The sequence below is a fragment of the Megascapheus bottae genome, chromosome 3 (assembly GCF_031878675.1).
Source record: "Megascapheus bottae isolate mThoBot1 chromosome 3, mThoBot2.hap1, whole genome shotgun sequence".
In the NCBI taxonomy this organism is placed as follows: domain Eukaryota; kingdom Metazoa; phylum Chordata; class Mammalia; order Rodentia; family Geomyidae; genus Megascapheus; species Megascapheus bottae.
The window spans coordinates 45,274,542-45,299,167 of record NC_143511.1 but is presented as its reverse complement, the minus strand read 5'-3'; the positions used below and the strand labels follow the sequence as shown (position 1 = coordinate 45,299,167).

At 39.0% G+C, this 24,626-nt stretch overlaps 1 protein-coding gene across 2 annotated transcripts in view; it reads left to right on the top strand.

Annotated features, from left to right (window-relative positions):
• Nucleotides 1-24,626, top strand: part of Ttc39b (tetratricopeptide repeat domain 39B) — a 96,569-nt gene that overhangs the window by 42,730 nt on the left and 29,213 nt on the right. For both annotated transcript variants that reach the window (XM_090330015.1, XM_090330016.1), the window contains 4 exons: nt 10,864-10,959; nt 15,980-16,090; nt 19,214-19,345; nt 20,270-20,346. In XM_090330015.1, the coding sequence (XP_090186141.1) occupies nt 10,864-10,959; nt 15,980-16,090; nt 19,214-19,345; nt 20,270-20,346 (416 nt within the window). The remainder of the gene's footprint in view (nt 1-10,863; nt 10,960-15,979; nt 16,091-19,213; nt 19,346-20,269; nt 20,347-24,626) is intronic.

The window sequence follows — 24,626 nt, the reverse complement described above, 5'->3', positions numbered from 1 at the left end:
CACTGATGGCTCATCCCTTTTATCCTTTTAGCTATTCAGGATGCTATGATCTGAGAATCATAGTTCAAAGCAAATCTTGGGTAGACAGATCCTTGAGACTCTTATTTCCAGTTAACCAGCAAAAGTATGGAAGTGTAGGTGTGGCAAGAGAAAACACAGTTTAATAAAGAAACAGTGAGGAATTCAGAGTTCAAACCCCAGGACTGGCACACACACATAAAAGTGACCTATTTAAAACAAGATTAGGGAAGACCATCATTTTCCTTATTCTAGATAAATACTACCTTTTTGTTAACACAGGGCACAGTTGCAGTGTTGTTAACATTTTTTAATGCTTATCAATATTTCTAGGGGAGGCCTGTAATCCTAGCGACTTAGGAGACTAAGATATGGTTAGCATAGTTCAAACCAGTTCTGGTAGGAAAGTTCATAAGAATCTTATCCCTAATTAACCTCCAAAAAAGCTAGAGCACTAGACTTGAGCAAAACAGCTCAGGCTAGTGCCCAAGCTCTGAGTACTTAAGCCCCAGGATCTGCATACACACACACACACATACACACACACACACACACACACACACACACACGCAAAATGCAGAACTTTTTTTTTTTTACTATGAATTGTTATATCTTGTTCAGCTTTTTATTCAGGTGGTTTTAAAATTCCAACTCAATAATTTATAATTATTCTTAGTCATCATATTTGAGTTTACAGACTAAATGATTCATGTCTAAACCCTTGATATGGTACCTAGAATATGATACTCTTAATTGTGAGTGAAAAATAAGTTTTAGCTTACTAAATGTAATTTATATGTGTGTGTGTATGTATGTATGTATATATTTATTGATCATGGCGCTTGAACTTGGGGTTTGGACACTGTTCCTGAGCTCTTTTGGTCTAGGCTGAGCCACAGATACATTGCTTTTTTTTTTTTTATTTTTTGGTAGCAAATTGAAAACCAAAGTCTTATGTATTTTCCTGTTCAAGTTGGCAGCCCTCAGCTCTCAGCCTTCTGATTAGCCACGATTCCAGGTGTGAGCCACCAGTACCCATATAATTCATGATATTTTTTAGGTTATAGTCTATTCCAGCCACCCTTTCCAGTTTAATTGTTTTCTGCAGAATACTTTGCTTTGCTTTTTTTTTTTAATTTTAATACCCGGTCTAATAAAAATGCGAAAGGGGACAAGATGAAGGGAGGGAAGTGTCTTTTTAGCGAAGCTTTTCAAGCAGTCGACAGTAGTCTTTCCTCATCTGCAGTTTTGTTGTTCCTGTTTTCATTTATCCATGATCATCTGTGGTTTGAAAATGCTGATATTATCCAGTGAGACATTAGCTATTGAGAGAGAGAGAGAGAGAGAGAGAGAGAGAGAGAGAGAGAGAGAGAGAGAGAGAGCGCGAGCGCGCACTAGTGCAAGCATGAGAGTGTGTGTATTTGTATAGCTACACTACATTGTGGTAATTGTTCTTTGTATTATAGTTACTGTTATTCAACTATTTTACCAAATTTATAAATTAAACTTTACCATGGGTAAATAGCATATAGCCTATATAGGATTTAGTACTGTCTGTAGTTTCAGGCATCAATTGATTGTTGAAGTTTCACACTGTACATAAAGTATATTTGCATGAGTCTGTCGTTGCCCTTCCATACAGAGCTAAAGAAACGCTTGATACATGTCTTGTTGACATTCATACAGGCTACATGCCCTACATTTTCCTGGTTTCCAAATATGAGAAAGGAGGCTGGTTTAGACAATTCATGGTAGTGCCTTCTGGTTGTTGTCACTTAGGTTCCTGAGTAGGTCGATTCCTGTGGTAAGGATCAAACAGTGTTTCCATTTTCAGCAAAGGCAGGTTACTAAAGACCAGGTTAAAGTATTATAGATACAGATATATTGATGTATGTGAATACGTTTGAAAAAAATTCAGCAATGCAGTAGAGCTATTTTAGTTCAGTACTTAAAATAGCACTGAAGCATCATCAGTGTGGGAAATAAAAGAGGTAAAATTAGAAAAACCACATTTACGAAATGACTTTTTCAACACAGTGAACATTTGAAAGATATTTGAAAGATTTAAAATGATATCAGAAACACATTAGGTAGTAATGTATTTTGACTTCTTTGTGTGGAAAAGGGCTAAAAATATTAAGCTGTAATGTTGTTTTAGGAGAGCCATCTGAGCTATGTGTGATGTAAAAGGGATGATCAGAAGGTATCTTCTTAAATTAATATTTTAATATTCTTCATGAATTTGAACTTCAGTCGCTTAAAATATATGTTTAACTGCAAATTCAAACAGTTGCATGATCACTTTTTTATTTTTTAATTTTTATTTTTTATTGTTGGGGTAATGTATAGAGGGGTTACAGTTACATTCCCTAGATAGTAGGTGCATTACTTTTCACACATTGATATCCCTTCTTCATGTTTTTTACCCATTTCCCTCCCCCAACCCCCTCCCAATTATCTTGTTTGCCCCCCTTCCCTTTCCTATTTCAAATAAACAAATAAATGTATACAATATACCAGGTAACAAAGTCAGATACAGTAACAATATGAGATTAACCAAAGGGCAACAAAAAAGAAGATAAATAAGAACATCGTACATTAAGAACAACAGTCACACAAGATAAGGCTCTTGTTTCCATATCCTAGAAATCCTTTCATTTAGTCTCATTCTATATGACCTTATGTAACTAGGTTTGCATGATCACTTTTAAAAATAAAGACAATTACTGGGCCGGGAGTTTGGCCTAGTAATGTAGAGTGCTTACCTAGCAAGCACAAAGACCCAGATTTGATTCCTCGGTACCACATACATAGAAAAAGCTGGAAGTGGTGCTGTGACTCAACTGGTAGGGCTCTAGCCTTGAGAAAGCCCAAGGTCAGTGCTAAGACCCTGAGCTCAAGCCCAGGACTGGCAAAAAATAAAATAAAATAAATAAAAATAAAGACAAGTACAAAGACTAAAGACCCAAGGCCTAGAGATATTAACCATTTATAGTTTGATTGAGAAAGCTTTTGTAATAAGTACAACCTAGATTACTTAGGAGCAGATTATCTTGCTTATTTTTGTCAGTTTCTTTTTTCTTTTTTGCCAGTCCTGGGGCTTGAGCTCAGGGCCTGAGCACTGTCATTGGGCTTTCTCAAGGTTAGTGCTCTACCACTTGAGCCACAGCACCACTTCTGGCTTTTTCTAAGTATGTAGTACTGAGGAATCGAAGGTACCGAGGGTCTTCATGCATGTTAGGCAAGCACTCTTACCACTAGGCAAAACTACTGGTCCCTGCCAGTTTCTTTAATAGAACAGCTATTTCCTTATTATCTATTGACTTATTCTGCTTTTTAGTTTATTTTTCTAAAGAATGAAGGTCAAGCCTAGGACTGATGGATCACACCTGTAATCCTAGCTACTCAGAAGGCTGAGATTTTAGGATTGCAGTTTGAAGTCAGCCTGGGCAGGAAGTCCATGAGATTCTGATCTTCAGCTAGCTTCCCAAGAAGCCAGAAGTGGATCTGTGGCTCAATGGGTAGAGTGCTAGCCTTGAGCAAAAGAGCACTAGGATCAACATACATGTGAATTGCACAGAATAAGAAAAAAAGCTGAATTGTATTTCTTTTTGATTGTGAGATTACTAGTGGTAGGTGGGAATGAAAGGAGTAAGTATTCAGTTAAATCTTGTGTCAGTGCTGGGGCCTGATACTCAGGAACAAGCTTTTTTATTTATTTTTATTTTTTGCCAGTCCTGGTGCTTGAACTCAGGGCCTGAGCATTGTCCTTGAGCTTTCTCAAGGCTAGCACTCTATCACCACTTCTGGCTTTTTCTGTGTATGGGATACCAAGGAATAGGACCCAGGGCTTCATGCATGCCAGGTAAGCACTCTACCAACTAGGCTATTCTGGCCACGAGAAGTGGATTATAGACAACTTGAATATAATATAATTTCTGTATGCATTTGAAGTATTTCTTGTAAAAAGTAGAATGAGAAAATAGGGTTTTGAAATAAATGAGTCAGAAGTTAAATAAATGAGCTAATAAGCTTATGTATAGAAACGTTGTTAGAAGTGGTGCTGTGGCTCAAGTGGTAGAATGATAGCCTTGAGAAAGCCTAAAGACAGTGTCCAGGCCCTGAGTTCAAGTCCCAGGAAGAAAGAAAAAAAATGTTGTGAGCCACTGCTGAAGTTAAACAGGCCATTTGGTAATCTTTGTGCCGTAGCCATCCTGACTGTTGAGCAGAAGATGTGGATTTATGAACACCTCAATTCAGAGTTCATCTGCAAGGACGATTAACAGTGCTTAGTTGTTTGTTGGGAGCGTAGGAAAGAAAAGCAAGATTGAAGCCACCCAGTTGCTGAAGGAGCAAAAGAATGATAATGGCACAGTCAGCATTCACAGCCACACATCCTCTGTTCTGGGGGTGAGGGTACCACCTTGAAAGATGTGAATGGTGCTTAGATTACTGGTATCCTAAGAAGAAGACTGTTCATCCTGATTACTTTGCCAAGACAGAGAGAGTAGAAAAAACTCAGAAGGAAAGCTGGCAGTGGGAGGCCAAGCAGCTGTAGGAGAAAACTGTATTTGATGGTATTAAAGCTCTAGCTGGATGTGATGGTATATACCTGTAATCCCACCACCAAAGAGTCAGAGACAGGAAGGTTATAAATTCCCTACTGGCTTGGGCCGTAGTAGGTCCCAAGTCATCTAAGGTTGTATGAGACCCTGTCTCAGAAAAATAAAAAATCAAATCAACACAAAAACCAACCAACCAAACAAAAAGAATACTTTGCCCCAGTCAAGTAGGAAGATGATATCCCCCTGTAGCCTTTTTTTTTTTGGCCAGTCCTAGGGCTTGAACTAAGGGCCAAGGCACTGTCCTTGGGCTTTCCTCAAGACTAGAGCTCTACCACTTGAGCTTCAGCACCACTTCCGACTTTTCTATGTATGTGGTACTGAGGAATAGAACCCTAGTCTTTGTGCATGCTAGATAAGCACTCTACCATTAGGCCAAACTCTTAGCCCATTAGGCCAAACTCCTGACCGCCATAGTCTATTTTTTCTTGTCATAGTTGGGAAAACAGATACATGCTACCATGCCTAATTTCTTCCCATGAGAGAGACATTTGCAGACTTTTTTTTCCCATATATTTTTTATTGTAATTAATAGAAGGGTTACATTATATTCACCAGATTGAGGGTGTATTACTTCACATACATCGATAACCTTTCTCATGTCTTGGTCCCCATTTCCCTTCCCCCACCCCCACCCCTCATCTTGTTTTCCCCTCTTCCCTATCCAATTTCAAATAACCAGATACACGTATATCTAATATATCAGATAACAAGGTGAAATACTGTAACAATATGAGATAACCAAGGGACAGCAAAAGAGATGAGAGATAACATAGTACATTAAGGACAACAATCACTCATTATATGGCTTTTGTTTCTATATCCTGGAGGTCCTTTCATTTAGCATCATACTATATGGCCTTATGTATCTAAGTTTTGTTCTATTGTAAATCTCTGCTTAGGAGAGCCCAAGGTTTCTACTGATTATGACAAATGAGGGAAACCATTGAGCCTAATTTCCTTTGAGTCTGGCTTACTTCACTTAAGATGATTTTTTTTCTAAGTCTTTCCATTTTCCTACAAATGGGGTGATGTCATTCTTTCTGACAGCAGCATAGAATTCCATTGTGTATAAATACCACATCTTGTTGATCCACTCATTAACTGAGGGGCATCTGGGTTTGTTCCATATCTTTGCTATGGTAAATAGTGCTGCAATGAACATTGTTGTGCTACTGGAACTCGCAGACTTTTTTGTTCAGGTTGACCTAGAACTTCAGTCCTTCCAATTTCAGCTTCCAGTAGGATGGCAGGCATTTATCATGTGTCCAGTTATGAGTTTTTTCTTTATTAAAGAATTTATTAACATTGATTTTTATATCATATTTCAAATGACATGTTTAACAAGTATTCAAGAAAGGAATCTGTATACAATCACTGGCATTAGATTTTAGAACATAATCAAAATTAGGCTGAGGGTTTGTATGTCATAGATACATAATAATCAATGTAATAAAATATTATGTCTATAGAGTCATAAGTTTTTATGACTATGTAGTTGTGTTTATATTTCCAGAACCATGTCCATAGCACTGGCAGTTACGAGTTTTTGAAAAGGAAATCTTGTGAACTTTTTTCTGACAAGGTGGCCTTTAACTATGATCTTCCCTTTCTCATTTTCCCTAATAGCTAAGATTACTATTTTTGAGCTCCCAGCCTAAAAATAAAATAAGGGTTACATCCTGCAAAAATTCTATTGTGCCAGGTGAAGGAGAAAAGTAGCTGTAGCAATTGCTGAAAGTTAAGCAGTTCACATTTTAAAGAGTTTGAGCATTTATGACTCATGCGTCAGATAGTGCCACACCGCAGGCATTTGATTAAGAAAAAGTATCAAGAAAAATTTCTGTGTGATGTTCATAGAAGACAAGAGAATATTTGATTAAGCCTGTGGCTCAGGCCTGTAGTCCTTGCTACTCAGGAGGCTGAGATCTAAGGATCAAGGTTCAAAGTCAGTCTGGGCACAAAAGAACTTGAGACTCTTTATCTTCACTTAAGATTAACCTCTAGAAAATGGGAAGTCAGGCTTGGCTCAAGGGTAGGGCAGTAGCTTCAATCTGAAGAGCTCAGCGACAGTGCCCAGGCCGAGTTCAAGCCCCATGATGCATATTTGAGAGAGAAGTGGGGGAGGGGGAGAGAGAGAAGGAGAGGGAGAAGGAGGGAGGCGGGGAGGGAGAGAGAGAATATTTGATTAATTAAAGTGAAAACTGTAGGCATGGCTGGCAATTTCTGATTGGTAGAACCTTTAGGTGGAAATTGTGTGAGTCTGTGTGTGTATATGTGTGCGTTTTGTACTGGGGCTTGAATTTAGAGCAGCACTAGCTGCTCCTGAGCTCTTTAGCTTAAAACTGGCAACCCACCATTTGAGGCACATCTCCAGTCTGGCTTTTTGCCGGTTAATTGGAGATAAGAGTCCCATGGACTTTCTACTTAGGTTGACTTCAGACCATGTTCCTCAAATCTCAGCCTCCTGAGTAGCTAGGATTACAGGTGTGTACTTCTAGCACCCACCTTCTAGGTAACTTGTAAAAAATGAAGCTTTGTTTCCTGTTCTACTGGAGTATAATCTTACAGTAGTGGTATATTCTTCTGATCTTACCCTGAGAGTAGCTCATGCAGAGGCTGAGAGAGGAGAGAGTTGAGATGTTTCTTTTTCATTGTTGATGCTGGGTTGGGCTTTTTTTTGCTCATCCAGGAATGTGCAGGGATGATAGATTCATTTCAGCTTGATGTTTTTCTTAAATACTTGAATACGTGGGAACTTAAAATATTTCCTTGGTAAAATATGTATATATTGGTATTCAGTTTTATACATGTGGCATATCAAATTACTGGGGGAAAGATGTACTCTCTAAAAAAATGATTCTGGCACATAGTGATAACAAAGGAGGATATTCTTAGGAGAGGATCATGAGGGCTCAGTAGCTATGTGCATATAATCATGTAAAATGATGCTTATCAAAATGGACTCTAAAAGGGCCAGAGTGCTTGCCTGCATGCACCAAGCCCTGGGTTTGATTCCTTGGTACCACATACACAGAACAAGCCAGAAGTGGTGCTGTGTCTCAAGGGTAGCATGCTAGTCTTGAGAAAGCTCAAGGACAGTGTCTAGGTCCTAAGTTGAAGTCCCAGGATTGGCCAAAAAACAAAAAACAAAAAGACTGTAAGAAATGGAAATGAGTTTTTTTTTATTGTTGTGTTTGTACTTCTTTTCCCCTCCTTTGATTTATTCCTTTTTGTTGCTATTTTTGATTTTTGTACCCATTGTCTTGTACATGAGTTTATCTGACTTGAGGAAGGGAAGGGACACACAGAAATGGTAGGGCACAGGGTGAACCAATTTAGCAGTAATATTCACTAGACACTGTGTTGGAAATGAACTATACAACTTGGGGGGTAGGAGGAAATGAGGGAGAGGGTGATATTGTCAAAAATATGACCCCTCTATATATCATCTTTGCAATAAAGTTTAAACAAAGGAATAAAATATGATTTTGGGGAAAATGACAAATGGTTAAGGGAAAAATACACTGCATTATCTTTGGCCAAAAATGTCTAATTTTATAATTAAAATTAGAGGTTTAAATTGTATGTTTAAAAGAAGCACATATAAGCTGGCAGAGCAATCTTATATAATCTTTGTAGAGGGATATTTTTTCCTCATATATTCTTAAATTCAGAAATGCTGAGTGGTAGATTTAATCAAATAAATGTAAACATTGAGAAGAGTTTCCTATTTAAAACTAAAGTCGAAGAAAAAGATGACATGAATGATACATTTCAAAACCTCTGTGTTTCTAGCCCCTGTTTACCAGTGATGTTGGGAAAGGGGAGACTGCCTTTTCAACTCCTGCAAGGAATAGAGCCCAGGCCCTCCGTACAGCCTTGTTGATGGAAGTAGCTTCTCAGCTGTCCCAGGGCAGATGCTTTATGTTGGAACATTAGCCTTCCAGCTGGGCTTCCATACCTCTGGAGTGTTCCTCCCTCCCACCATACCACCCTCAGTTACCCTTAGAAGCTTTCCCTTGTAGATGTATCAAATTCATTTGATAGATACAAGATAAAATGAACGCTAAATGTAAAATATTGCAAGGTATGAGGAAGCCTGAAAAGTGCAACATGGGACATCTTAGCATTTTTTTTGTGCCAGTCCTGGGGCTTGAACTCAGGGTCTGGGCACTGTCTGTGAGCTTTCTGAAGGCTAGTGCTTTACCACTTGAGCCACAGCACCACTTCCAGCTATTTCTGTGTGTGTGGTGCTGAGGAATTGAACCCAGGGTTTCATGCCTGCTAGGCAAGCACTCTATCCATGAGCCACCTTCCCAGCCCATCTTAGAATTTTTTTTTTTTAAAGCTTCCTTGAAGGACCGACTGTAGCCTTTTGTTCTGTCTTGTTATTAATGATTGTACTTCTTTTTTTTGGAGTGAGTATTGTTAAGGTGAATGGAAGTTGAAAGAGATTGGTATAATATAGAGCAGGGCTTACTTGGTCTTTTCTTCATATTGTTATTATCCTTTTAAAAAATCACAATAAATTTTTCCACATCTTGTTTTTGTCTTTTCAAAAGATAGTTTTTGGGGCCAGGAGCACAGCCTAGTGGTAAAATGCTCACCTAGCATGCATGAAGCCCTGGGTTCGATTCCTAGGTACCACATATACAGAAGAAGCTGGAAATGGCACTTTGGCTCAAGTGGCATGGCACTAGATGAGCAAAAAGTGTCTTAGGACAGTGTCCAGGCCCTGAGTTCAAGCTTCAGGATTGGCAAAAAAATTCAAAAAATTATAGCTTTTATTATCCTTACATAGTTGTACAAAGGAGTTACCATTAACAAATTAGTTTATGAATACAATGCATTTTGGTTGATGCCACCTCTTTCATTATTCTCCCCATACCTTCCCAACCTAACCATTCCTTTCAGTTATTCTTAACTCTTTCAGAAATTTCCTTTTCTAGTGTCTGTTCCTTGTTTTGTTTTGGGACATTTCTGGCTCAAATGTAGAAGCCTAAAATTCTGCTTAGATTAGTCTTTACCCTGTTTATTCATTTACCTCTCTCAACTACCTGTAAAGTTGGAAATTAGGAAGTTGATTAAGGACAAAAATATAAAATATATGCTCTTGCCCTTATAAAACTGTATTGGATATTTGGAGCTGAGGTCACAGCCATTAAAATAATTTATCCAGATAGAGGAGTAGAAGAAGCAAAAGTTTATTAGGTTACACAAAGAGACACAATTGACAACTAGCTAGCCAAAGCGGGGGAATCAGATCGTAGAGAATGTGGGGTTAGGGTTTATGCCTTTGGTTACAATACTTTTGACTAGCTATTCCCTGTTTTGTAGAACCTCACAGCATAGTTTAACTTTCATGGGAATGGGAATGGCTTGATTTTTTTTTTTTTATATCTGGCCCATTTCCTGGCTTTGATTCACTTCCTTATTCTAGTTGGATACTGGATTTTCTCTGTCTCCCATGCCACCTTAAATAGGGCATTCTCCACTGAAACAATCAAGCATATGAGGAAAGGGGCTTATATAATGGCAGATAACAACAACAACAACAACAACAAGTCATGGTATTTATGTTCAGTAGAGTCCTGGGCAAATACTAATACTATAATAAAACAACAGTATATTTTTGAAAGATTCAGTATAAACAAGTGTTTGTTTATTTATTTTTTTGCCAGTCCTGGTGCTTGAACTCAGGGCCTGGGCACACTGTCCCTGAGCTTCTTTTGCTGAAGGCTCAAGGCACTCTCTCACTTGAGCCACAGGCCTCTTCTGTTTTTTTTTGTTTATGTGATGCTAAGGAATTGAACCCGGGGCAAATACTCTACCACTAAATCACATTCCCAGCCCAAGTGTTTTATTTTAATACAAGTATAAGTAATATTTTCAATAAAAACTTTAGTAAAATATGTGTAAGTTGCTTAGGAAAAAGGTAAAAGGATATATGTATACATAAGGTATCGTATTATCTGGAATTAAAGGTATGGATGATTTTAGTAAATTTATTTTTTTGTGTTAGAATTTATAAAAAGGCAAGTTGATTTCACTAGAGCTTTATTTCAGATGTCTAGTACATCTGGTTTGTATTATGAAAATTTTTCAAAATTGAGATGCCATGGAGGTGAGATGTAATTGAAAAGGGCTTGTATGGGAAACTTGTATTTGCATAGACATCATCTTATAAGACAAATAAAACCTTTACCTTCTTAATTAACAGATCACCCTCGGACATGGCAACAAGCAACTTTCACTTTGCATCATCACGTGATACAAAACGGGGGCCCAGACAGCTTGGAGAATCTGATATAAGCAGGTCAGTAGGTCATATAGGCATCCTCAGGGGCCCAGAGATAAATAGTTCAACTTTTGGGGTAATGTAATAGTGATAGTCATGGAGTGTGCCTGTGTTTGACAAACAAGTGAGGTTTTGCAAGTTAGAGAAAAGCATGATGTATATATATATATATATATATATATATATGTATACGTATATATGTGTGTACGTGTATATATATGTATATATATATATAAATAAAACATGCTATATAAGAAGAATAAATTCAACTTTGGGGACATGACTTCCCTTTTTTGCTGATATTGAGGCTTAAACTCAGGGACTGAGTACTGTTACTTAGCTCTACAACCTGAGTCACACTTCCATTTCCTGCTTTTTGGTGGTTAATTGGAAATAAGAGTTTCATGGACTGCCCTGCCTGGGCTAGAACTGTGATCTTTAGATCTTAGGTTCTAAATAGCTAGGTCTATAGATAGGATCCATTAGTGCCTAGTTTTGTCCTTCCTTTTTTTATCCCCACTAAATGTCTCTAGTTATGCAAATCTGAGTTTGTTTTTCCAGAAAGATGTGTTCCTGTCTTACAGTAATTGTATAATTCCTTTGGTAGTTTTTATGGTTAACTGGTGTATCAACAGTTACAATTCTAAACTTGAAAGGTGCAGTAAAATAAAACTACTGAAAACAGCAATAGGTTCATAACATTCACAGAGGCATGCAGGCAGGAGCATGAGCTAGATCTGAAGATTGGGATCTGTGGCATATATGTCCTTGTTGAATACATAAATGTTATTACCAAGAGAGAATAGCAAAAGAGAAGGGCTGAGTGGAAGAATGTTTGGGGATAGAAACAGTGAAGGATTGCTGAATGAGGAGGGAGGTGGGAAGACTGAAGTAATGGCCTCAGGACAGAATCTGGGGAGTATGGTTGAGAGAGATGAGTTCTGGAACCTCATTCACAGAGCTTTATATTACAAAGAGGTCTGTGTGCATATAGGCTGAAAGGTATCCTCTTTTGCACGTTGTAGTTAGTTCATCAGAGGAGTTTTATTCTGAGGGAACTGAGGAAGATGAAGCAGGAGCCTGAATGTGATAGCTAAAGATGTCATCTTTTTTGAAACTCTTGCAGTGAAAAGGATGAGAATGTCTTAGTCCACTTTTTTTTTTTTTGGCCAGTCCTGGGGCTTGAACTTGGGGCCTGAGCACTATCCTCAAGCTATCCTCAAGACTACTGCTCTACCATAGCACCATTTCTGGCTTTTTATGTAGGTTACTGAGGAATCGAACCTAGGGCTTCCTACATGCCAGGCAAGCACTCTACCACTAGGCCATGCTCCAGCCCCTTAGTCTACTTTTTGTTACTATAACAAGTACTTGAGATAATGACGTTAGAAAGTGAAAAGAATTATTTTGGCTTAAGATTTTGGAGTTTCTAGCCCATTGCTTTTGGTTTGTGGCAAGATAGCATATACTAGTAGGAGAACGCAGCAGAGCTAAAGCACTTAGAACAAAAGAGACAAAAGGAGAGAGCGGGGGGGGGGGGTCACAGTCCTCTTGAAGGGCACCTCTCAATCACTCCAAGGCCTCCCACTGTGTTCCATGTTTTAAAGATTTACTCCTCTCTGGATAGTACCTCCCTAAAGGTACTACAGAACCACTTGTTAAGGCACTTCGATGAACATCTCAAATCCAAAAACTATACCAGAAAAGTTAGTTGTGTGTTAGGACAACAAAGCCAGGTTGAAGAAAAATTACCTTTTTTGCTGCAATTGCTTTAAATAGAAATGTGTGGGACTCATGAATGTCTTTGAGTTGGGAAGAGATAAGAAAGGGAAGGGTTAAAGATACATCTTCAGGAAGACATGATATGAGATGTGAGAAATGACTTGGTGATTGTACTATTAATGTTTGCTGATTGCATAGATTTTCAAAAATAAACAAAAAAAATTAGGTCTTCTAATATACAAGTAAGAACAAGCACTAAGGGTACAGATCCATGGCCTAAAGAGACATGTGTCAAATGTGTGGGTGTGGCTCTTACATAGTTAGGATGTATTGAAAACAGAAGGCTTTGCCTGTTTGACTAGTCACAGTACTGTGCACTACACAAACACCTATTTACTTCTCAGAACAATGATGTGAGGCAGGCTGGGAAGTTTTGACTCTAGTTTAACAAATGAGAAACCCTAAATGTCAAGTGACATACTGAAGGTGCCACAGTCAGGTAGCCTTCTCCTTGTAACTTGATGTTAGGGCTTTTCACTTTCAAATTGCTCTCAATTTGCCTCCTTGATTATTATCCCTTTTGCTTATTTAGCCTTATGTTCTTTGACAGTCAGGGTTCCTTCAGCCTGTCAACTTAAGGAATTTTTCCATAGAAGGATGCTAATATCCAGGAAAGTACATGACTAGCTAAGATGTCTTGCAGCTCTGAAATTGATGAAGGTTGATGTAGGAGAAACAGAGTCAGCAGGGAGTTCTGGCCCTGAGGAGATTGGATAGCAGAAACTAGTAGGGATGAAATTTCTAAATGGCTAAAACATTAAGATTGGGGTAAATTTTGACAAGGGTCTAAGGAGAAGAGAGGAAGAATCTTGGATTGGTTAGTAAAGAATGCAGGCTAGAGGAAATGGCTATTTAACTAGTATAGTCTCAGTGTTTCAAGATGAGTGGAGATTGCACAACAATATAAATATCCTTAATATATTTTATCTGTACACTTAAAGATGGTTAAGATAGTAAATTTTATGAGATGTTTATTTTATTACATATATGAAAAAGAGTAAGACATATTACATATTACCCAGATCTTTATTATAGAATTTAGTCAAGCTTTTTTTTTTTTTTTGCCAGTCCTGGAGCTTGAACTCAGGGCCTGAGCACTATCCTTGGACTTTCTCAAGGGTAGAGCTCTACCAGTTGAGTCACAGCACCACTTCTGGCTTTTTTCTACATATGTAGTATTGAGGAATCAAACCCGGGTCTTCATGCATGCTAGGCAAGCATTCTACCACTAGGCCAAACTCCCAGACCATAGCTTTTTTTTTTTGTTTGTATTAGAAAGGTCCGAGGTATATTGTCCATGCAGTTAAGACATAGATACTATTTTCTATTGGAAAGAAAAATTCAGACCTCAGGAAAGTGGGGATATTTTTTGATATGCATCTTACCCTTCCTGCTGTACTTCTTCATTCTTGCTTTTTTCTTCCTGTTAACTCTGGCATTTGCCCAAGGAGCTAGCCTGGTTACTTATTGTTGTTCAGAATCTACACTAGTAGGGTGAGCCAGGGTAGTTACCAATGTTTGCAGAAAGCCATTTCAAAATAAGTTAAGTTTAATAGAGACATTTAGTGTAAGGAAGGCAGCACACAGGACCACACAGAGACTGTCCAGAAGGAGAATAATAAGGAGGTTTATTAGGGGGCCATTTTGCCCCAGGAGAGAGAGAAAGAAGGAGAGAAAGTTGGTGTCTGTGTGCCTTCAGGTAGGTAGGAGATAGTAGAGCTGGAGGTCAGGTGAGAAGAGACCAGGTGAGTGAGGAGACCAGGTGGGGGATCCAGGGCAAGGTGGAGTTATTGCCCTGGGAAATATAGTGGGAGGGGCTGAGGGTCTGATGTAGGAGAGTATTAACTAACATTCAGCAATATAAAAATAATGCCATATGAATGTATTACAGAAGAGCTTATTATAATTGAACTTATTAACAAATCAGAAGAGGAAGAATAGTCATTAGTAATTTACAAGTAAAGGAGTCCATATCATGCGCTGGCTTCTTAAGAAAAATGACCTATGAAGATCATACTCACACTCAACTTTTTTTCTTCAGAGATTACATGAGAGGACATAGCTTTGAATGTGTGGATAAATGGGATGTTTGGATGTGTGGATAAATGGGACTTCCATGTAATTGCATGGAAGTAAGTCATAAATTTCAGGTTTCCTGTGGGAGTGGGGGTGGAGTGGGGATGGTGTAGCCTGCCCTCCTTAGCTTACTACATTACATCACAGACAGGACAGACTTCTATGTATGCTTTTTCCATAAAGAGGCTCAGCAGTAGCCTTGAGCTGAAGAGCTCAGGGACAGCGCCCAGCCCCACGACCGACCAAAGAAAAAAAGAGGCTCAGTCACTTATGTCCAGTTTTTGCTTTCCCATCACCAGTCAGATGGTTCCCTCCTCACCCAGGGGAGGGAAATGAAGAGGAAAGAAAGGAGTCCAGAAATGTTAATCTAGTGAATTACCTACTCTAGTAATGAATTTCTGGTCCCCTTACTACTGGGGAGAGCTGCTTTCTTGCCCTTCCCTGCATTCATGGCTGAAACACCTGTAACATCTTGTTTTTGCTTCTGAAATCAGATCAGATGGGACACGTTCAGAGTGGTATAGCAATTGAAATCTCTTGGTACAACTACTTATAAACAACAATAAAAAATATACACATATAAAACCAATTAGATCAAAGGACAGATAAAAAAGTAGGGAATTTTAGTTAATTCACAGGTCCCAGGCAAAGCATTTTTTTAAAAAGTCGCTTCTTATCCTTGAAGGGAGCCAGTTGCTGTTTTCAATTTTTACTTCCAGATTCAAATGTCTGAGTGCGGACCTGCTAAAATTCATTAATTTAAATTTTTCTGTCTGTCATCTATCTATCTTGTCTCATAACTAGATAGAAAACTAGAGTTTGGTGGAAGGATTTTGTCAAAGTTATTGTCTGTTTTTCAGACCCATTTGTCTTTCCTAAAAATGATTTACTTTCAAAAATTCTTGTGGTCTCCATTTCCCCCTCTCTTATGAAAAAGATATACAAACTTCTAACTCCAAATAGTAGGTGATCATTTTTCATTCCTGTGATACCCCATATATGTAATAAACTGTGTATGCCTTTTTCCTTTTGTTAAGTTAGAATTCCAGCTTGTCCTTCTGTTTCTGTGTGTTCATGCATGCATGTGTGCGGGTGCGCATGTATACACACACAAATTTTGTTTGGGACACCACAATAATTGTAAAAGTTATAAAAATTCTATTTGTTTCTGATCTTTTAGTTCATCAGCAACTAAGGCGGATCTCAAGAGTGGCCTAGAAGAATGTGCAGTGGCATTGAACTTATTTCTAAGTAACAAGTTTACAGATGCCTTAGAACTGCTTCGTCCATGGTAATTAACTTTATTTTAATTTCTGTACTTGTTTAAATATTGTCATCTATGTAGTTTTGTAAAGCTTCAATTTTGTTTTCTGGAGTAAAATATTTTTATGGGTGCTTTTAAATATCACTGAAAAAAATTTGAAGTGAGGAGGAGGGCTGAAACTAAAATTTAAGGGAATTTAAGATAGGAAGAATAATAGGAATGTAATAATAATATTATTAGTATTCTGTGTTTATAGAAAAAAGGTGCTGAACAACTTAGATATTCAGTTATAATAGTACTATAACATTTAATGAGCAAGTCAGAAAAAGACATAATTTCTGATTTCTCAGCCAACACTCAAAATATGTTGCCAAAAAGTGTAAGGTAGCTAACCAACATATAGGTCCTTGTGTCTGGAAAGAGAGGAATTTAGGTAAGGTAAATGAAGATGGAAAAGTTTATTAGAAAAGAAATATGGCAGCGAATGATGGCTTGTGTGATACTGCTATACCCTGGGGAAGACAGCACTTCATCCCATGTCTGCCTTCTTGGCCATCTTCCTCATGGCAGAGTTTGGCTTTGGATTTAATAGTGAGAATTAAATGGCTTTCTGAGTGAGTTTCTGTTTCCTGTTAAGCTGTGACACCAAAAGCTCACGGTCTCATCCTTATTTCCTCATTGTTTTGTCCTTCCTACTTCCTCATTCTTTGGTAGCCTCACCTTGTTTTTTTTTTTTTCCTGGCTGGTTTTGATTTTATCAGCTTGTCCTGCCATTTCCAAGTTTTATAGGCCACAATTCCATGACAGGTTGATTTTCTAACTTGTATCTGTACTTCTTGATTTTTTTCCACCCTGATCTAGTACTTTATATGTTTATTTTGGTGGTGGTGGTTTGAACTTTGGGCCTGGGCCTGTCCCTGAGCTCTTCAGCTCTAGGCTAGTGCTCTACCACTTTGAGCCACTGCACCACTACTGTTTTTCTGGTGGTTGATTGGGAATAAGAGTCTTTTCAGATTTTTGTGTCTGGTGCTGGCTTTGAACCATAATCTTCAGATCTCAGCCTCCTGAGTAGCTAGGATTACAGGCATGAGCCACTGGCACCCACTTCTTTCTTTTTCTTCTTCCTCTCTTCCTCCCTCCCTCCCTGCTTTCTTTCTTTTCAGTCCTAGGGATTGAACTCAGGGCCTGGCCACTGTTCTTGGGCTTTCCTCAAGACTCGTGCTCTACTACTTGAGACACACCACCACTTTTGGCTTTTCTATATATGTGGTACTGAAGAATTGAACCTGGGTCTTTGTGCATGCTAGACAAGTAATCTACCACTAGGCCAAACTCCTGGCTCTTTTTTTTTTTTAAATTATTTTTGTCTTTAAGTAATTTACAAAGGAGTTATTATTCAACAAATTAGTTTATAAGTATAATGTATCTTGATCAAAGTCAACTCTTTAATCATTCTCCTCCTCTTGAAATCTGGCAACAAAGCCTGTGCTCAGCCTCCCTTTGACCACACTCAGTAATTTTCCTCAGCATGAATCTGAATCTGGTGTTTTTGACCCCAGGCCCAAACTCCAGTGACTCAATAGTAGTCTTGAACACCTTGGCAGGAAAGCTGGGCCTTCCTGAATTCCAAGATGGCTGCAAAGTCACTCTGAGAATGGCTCAGGACAAAAGACATAGGTATACTTGGAGGAACCTGGGGTACCTAGCTTTACTCTTTTCCTCCTTAGTATAGAGCCCCAAGTCAGGAGTCAGTGTTTCTCAGCCCCAAAGCAAAATGAACAAAAAACCACCAAAGGCAGTTTTTAAGCCCTTCTTACCATGCCTTCAAATGTAGTCATGTTCTTTGATGAAATTTCTATCTCATATAATAAGTTGCTAGTAGGTAATCCTTCTACCTTTCCGTAGTCAATCTGGTCCCTCAGACTTTTTCCTGTCTTTTTCTGCTTTGCACCTTTTCTTTCTTCCTGCTTATCTCTCCATCTGTTTATTTCTCTTAGTGTCTTCTGTTTCAACCTGTCCACCTGTCTCCTTTATTTAGTGTCTCCTGTTTCCTTAAAAAAAAAATTCTCCAGCTATTTTTTACAGCGGACACTTTGCTGATTATAATATATAATGAAGACAAATTATTCAGTACTATATTTAGTCCTGCTTTATATTTGCTGGTCTTTATGCGTATAACACAATTTAAAACCTTTTTTATCTTCCCCATCATTTCAAAAATAAGGTTTTACACCGCAATTAATGACCAAACTGGACTTGGTTGTTACGGCTGTGGTTGTTATGGCTGTGGTTGTTATTTCTTTTGAGCTGTCCTTGTGCTCCCTGTCTAGGACAAGCTACCAATCACCACAGGTTGTTTAGACTATTTCCAGGGAGAAAAAAAAAATAGTGTGGATTGTATTTTACATAGAAGCAGGCTGTTAAGCTGTTTTTTTTTTTAAACTTAAAAAGAAAACCAATACATTGGTATTTTAAAAATAGTAAGTAATAATTGTAAGAAATTTAAAGGAGATGGCAACACTTACATTGCTTGGGAACCTGGAAATGATGAACACTTTTACCTTTTTAAAGAAATTCTCACTGATAACTTGAGTTATCAGTAACTTTAATCAGGAATCTTAGATACTGCAATTAGATCAGCTCTAAGGTTCTGAAATCAGCTTTTACCAACCTAAGTTATTACAAAAGCCTTGCTTCCTCTTGGCTTTTGATTGGATAGGAAAAGGGTCACTTTAAATGAGTCTTTCAAAAAGCATATCAACATCTCTCTATCAAAAGATACATTTACAGAAACCTTTACTTTAGCCCTCATTTTGGATCTTAAGACAGTGCATTCACTGCCCCTTACTAAACTGGAAAAAATTGAGTTGCTCTGAAATCTTTATCCTAGAAAATGAATTTGTAGGCTGCCCCCTTGTGCTGAAAATAGGGAAACACATGCTCTCCATATAGTTTTAAATTGGAAAGTTCTTGGTATTTGAGCTTTTAATAGCATGCCTTCCATAGTACATGTGATTTTAGGATTAAGGTGAAGGAATGCAAGTTGTTGCTATGAAAGTCAGGGCATGCATCCATTAGGTTTTGGTAATATTAAAACCTGGACTGTTTTGCCTTGAATAGAAATGTACTAATTTTCTGTGTTCTCTGCAGGGCCAAGGAGAGTATGTACCATGCCTTGGGCTACAGTACCATTGTGGTGTTGCAGGCTGTCATGACGTTTGAGCAACAGGACATCCAGAATGGCATTTCGGCTATGAAGGACGCTTTACAAACCTGTCAGAAGTATGACTGAGTAGTTAACTGCTTCATATACAACTCCAAACCATTATGCTTGTGTGAGAAGATGGATGCAGTTTGCAGGACTGAGAGCTCTGTGGTTGAGGGTGGCTAAAGTGAAGGAGAATGACTTTAGCTTTGGCCTGGAGGCATGGCTCTAGTAGTAGAGTGCTAGTCTAGCAAGCATGAAGCCCTGAGTTTAAATTCCAGTACCACCCCCACACACAAAAAAAAAGAAATAAAAGAAAAGAAAAATGTAAAAGACTTCAGCTTCAAAGTTTCTTGACCTCATGCAGTTTTATTTAATACAATTAAAACATTTCTATGAGGAATCAAGTGTGTTTTCCATTTTGCTTCCTGCCTGCCTGCCTTCTCTCCTCTTTTCCCTTTTCCCTTTTCTCTCTCTCTCTCTCTCTCTCTCTCTCTCTCTCTCTCTCTCTCTCTCTCTCTCTCTCCTCTCTCTCTCCTCTCTCTCTCTCTCCCTCCCTCTCTCTTTCTTTCTTTCCTTCCGGTTTTAATATTTGATTCCGGGCTTGTGATTCCTAGGCAGGCATTTTACCATTTGAACTATGCCTCCAACTCTTTTTGCTCACATTTTTGGGATAGAGTCTTGCTTTTTTCTAGGGCCAGCCTAGACTTTGATTTTCCTTTGTATACTTTTTGTAACCAGGAGACTGGTACAGGCCACCATACCTGGCTTTTTCTGTTGAGATAGTGTTAGATATTTTGTCTAGGCTGGTCTGAAACCTCAGTCCTCCCAATTTTAGTCTCCCAATGAGCCATTGGTACTTGAGATCCATTTTTCTTTTTGCTTGGTGTCTGAGGTATAAAGAAGGTCTGAAGGGTTTTCAGTTTCAAATGACAGTGAGCTCAATCTGATGTATTGCTATTTCCCTCCCTCTATTTTCTATCTTCCCTTGTTCAATATAGATATAGGAAAAAGTTCACGGTTGTAGAATCTTTCTCAAGTCTTCTTTCTCGAGGATCACTGGAACAACTGAGTGAAGGTAAGAGTCATTAAAAGACTGAATTTTTTTCCAGTCCTGGGGCTTGAACTCAGGGCCTGAGCACTGTCTTTGGGCTTTCTCAAGGCTAGCGCTGAACCACAGTACCACTTCTGGCTTTTTCTGCAGCTGCTGATTTGATGTCTTGTGGACTTTACCTTACAAATTCAAACATACCCATAAGGGTAGAGTTTTTGTTTTCTTATTTATGTTCGTGTTTTGAAAACAGTATCACATAACGTGTATTGTTTCATAATATGATGTTTTGTCAGGTCAGTATGTAAAGATGTATTTTATTCTATTTCATACATATAGTATTGCTTAGGGTGTGTTTTCAAAATTGACTTGTTTTTTCTCTTTTGAAGGACATTTATTGCTTCATTTTTTCACTGTTAAAAGGTGGCTCATGCCTGTATTCCTAGCTACTCAGGAGGCTGAGATCTGAGAATTGTGGTTCAAAGCGAGCCCAGAGACTAAAGTCTGTGAGACTCTTATCTCCAGTTAACCACTAGAAAACTGGAAGTGGCACTGTGGCTGAAGGAGTAGGGGGGTAGCCTTGAGCTGAAGAGCTCAGGGACAGGACCCAGGCCCAGAGCTCAAGTCCCACCACTACCACCAACTGTGTGTGTGTGTGTGTGTGTGTGTGTGTGTGTGTGTGTGTGTGTGTGTATGCCAAGCTGGTGGCTCATGCCTGTAATCCTAGCTATTTAAGAGACTGAGATCAGGTAATCATGGTTCAAAGCCAGTGCTGGCAAGAAAGTACATGACACTTTTTTTTTTTTTGCCAGTCCTGGGCTTGAGCTCAGGGCCTGAGCACTGTCCTTGGAGTTTCTCAATGGTAGAGCTCTACCACTTGAGCCTCAGCACCACTTCCAGCTTTTTTTCTATGTATGTGGTACCAAGGAATTGAACCCAGGTCTTCATGCATGCTAGGCAAGCACTTTAACCACTAGGCCAAACTCCCGGCCCCATACATGACACTTTTATCTCCAATAAAATACTTAGAAAAATCTGGAAGTAGAGCACTGGCCTTGACCACAGTGAAGCTCAGGGACAGTGCGTAGGCCCTGAGTTCAAGTTCCAGGACTGGCCAAATGCACGTGCGCATGTACACACACACTCAGACATAGATAAAAAGAATGTTCTAGAATTTTTGTACATGTTTTCATGGATTTTTTTCTCAAATGTTTCATAGGAAAGATTTTTTTTTAACCAGTTCTGGGGCTTGAATTCAGGGCCTGGACACTGTCCTTGAGCTTTCTCAAGGCTAACCATGCTACCACTTCTTGCTTTTTCTATGTGTGTGGTACCAAGGAATTGAACCCAGAGTGTTTCGTGCATGCTAGATGGATACTCTACCACTAGGCCACACTCCTGGCCCCAGGAAAGAGTTTTAAAAGTGAGATTGTTGAAACTAATTTAAAATATAGCTATTACCTCTGTTTTCCTTCAAGTCAATATATGTATGTATGTATGTATGTATGTACGTACGTATGTATATGTATGTGTATATATTCACACAAACTCAGGGCCATATGAGCCACACTTCCACTTCTGGCTTTGTTTTGTAGGTTAATTAGACATAAGAATCTCCCAGTTTTGTCAACTCAAGCTGGCTTCAAACTCAATCCCTAAATCTCAACCTCCTCAGTAACTAGGATTATAGGCATGAACCACCAGTGAAGCAGAGTTTTTTGATCCTAGGTCCAAACTCCAGGAGTCCCTAGTTAGGTCCATCCACCTACTCAAGTATTGCCAAATAAAGAAACGTGGTGAAGGGCAGAGAAAAGATCTATTATGTGACAGCCACTGGAAGACAACACTGTAGTACACCCTCAGCTATCTGCCCTGGTGTAGACATTGGCCTCAGGTTAAATAGTGAGAACTCGGGGCAGGGGGTAAGAAAAGTATATATACTAAAAACAGTCTTAGCCCACAGGTGTATGGCATAGTGGACTATGAGCTTGGGCTTTGGAGGAATTCTGGAGAATGGTTTATTACTTTAGAACCTATGACTACATCCTGTTCTGAAGTGAGCAATATATATATATATATATATATATATATATATATGTGCTACTTTCATTACTTTGTGAATTTCCATCTTTTATTGGGCTAAGGAATTTATAAGAGGCATTTTCATAAAGTTTATAGTTTCTCAGTAACTAGTTTTGAGAACCACTGTAAATCAGTCTTAGTGAAGGAGTAAGACTTTTTATAAAATAAGTTGCATTTTATTCTCAGTGAGTTTGGCTGTCACTCCAACTTAAACAGATTTTGTGTTCAAGCCAGCATGTCAAAACATTGTAGCTTTAGTATGTGATTTGTTTTTCCTCTTGGTAATTTCCATTTTCATCCTTGAGTGTCTGGTTGTCTGCAGGAGTGAATATATTTCATTAAACTTTTCCTGGGCTTAATGTAGAATACACCTGCTCTTCTGCAATAGCCACAGATTGCACTGAATGGGTTCTAAATTGATTTTTAAAAATCAAATACAGTTTCAGGTGTGACATTTAATGTGAAGAATGTATAAATGTAGAATATAGAGTTCGCTTTCATGCCTTAAAAAATGATTTTTTAAATATCCTGTATCTGGGCGCTGGTGCTTATGCCTGTAATCCCAGCTACACAGGAGGCTGAGATCTCAGGATTGCAGTTCAAAGCCAGCCTGAGCACTAAAGTCTGTGAGACTCTTACTCCACTTAACCACCAGAAAACAGGAAGTAGTGCTGTGGTTCAAGTGATAGAGCATTAGCCTTGAGCTGAAGAGTTCAGGGGCAGCACCCAGGCCCAGAATTCAAGCCCTGCAATTGACAAAAACAACAACAATCCCATCTTCTTCATGCTACTTTTACACTTATCTGCCACCTGATCTGATCATCCTTCTACTCAGACCTGTGTAATGATTCTCAGTATTGCCTACTGAATGAAAGACACACAGTGATATTCAAGATTGTCCATAATTTGGCCCCAATGACTTACTTTTCTAGCCTCAATGCCTTGTCCTCCCTCCATGTACCTCCTTCCTACACTTCATACCCAAGGAGCCCTGCTGCTCATTCCCCAGGTGTTTGGGGCTTTAGTTACTCCTTGACTTTGTCCTGCTAGTCTCTGCCAGTGCTCACTTCATCCATTGTACCTCCCTGTGCCAGCAGTCGATTCCTAATCTGTTACGAAGATACCCACTTAGGAAGAGGATATATTCAGGTGACCCTGTAAAATTCCAAGTTACTGATTTGAATCTCTGTGGAGAAACTGAAAAAAGTGAAGAGGCACACTTTGCAGGGACCTTAGAGGCCTAGAATCCTTACTGTTGGTGCTGCTATATATGTGCACAGGCCCTCAAGTCCCCACCTCTAAATCTTTACTATATTAAACTTTAAGGTTACTGTTTTTTTCTTCATTTTTAAAGTGGCCTGTCCTTCCTTTCTTCCTTCCTTCCTTCCTTCCTTCCTTCCTTCCTTCCTTCCTTCCTTCCTTCCTTCGCATCCCCCTCTCCCCTGTCCCCTCCCCTCCCGTCTTTTCCACATTCCTGGCCATTGCCCTAGCCATTGCTTTTGAGACAGGATGTCTTCTGAGGAATCACACCTGGGATCACAGGTGTATATCAAACTCAGGACTCACCCCCCCACCTCTCTCCCCCTCTCTCTCTCTCTCTCTCTCTCTCTCTCTCTCTCTCTCTCTCTCTCTCTCTCTCTCTCTCCCCTCTCTCCTTCCTTCCTTCTTTTCTTTCCTTCCCTCCCTCCCTGCCTCCCTCCCCCGCCCCTCTCTCTCTCTCTCTTTCTTTCATTCATTCTTTCTTTCTTTGTCATGGGGCTTGAACTCTGGGTCTGTATGCTGTCCCTGAGCTTTTTGCACTACTACTTGAGCCACAGCTTCATTTATGGCTTTTTTTTTTTTTTTGGTAGCTTAGTGGAGATAAGAGTCTCATAGACTTTCCTGCCTGTACTGGCTTCCAACGGTGATCCTCAGATCTCAGCCTCCAAACTAGCTGGGATTACAGGTATTAGCCACTGGTGCCTAGGTTAAAATGGCTTTTAAGTTTTAGTTTCCTCTTACAAGCTGAGTTTGGTTTTTAACACTAGAGATGACTTCCTAGAACAGTTGAAGGAAATCTTGCTGTTGGACTAAGTTATCATTTCCCTGTCCGGGGAAACACCAAAATAATATAGCTTTCTGTGCTTTCCTGCCTTTCTTGGGCTCATTATCTACTAGTCCTTTCTACATCTAAAGCCATTACTGTAGTCATGAGAATTTTTATTAATATCATCTTATTTGTTTTT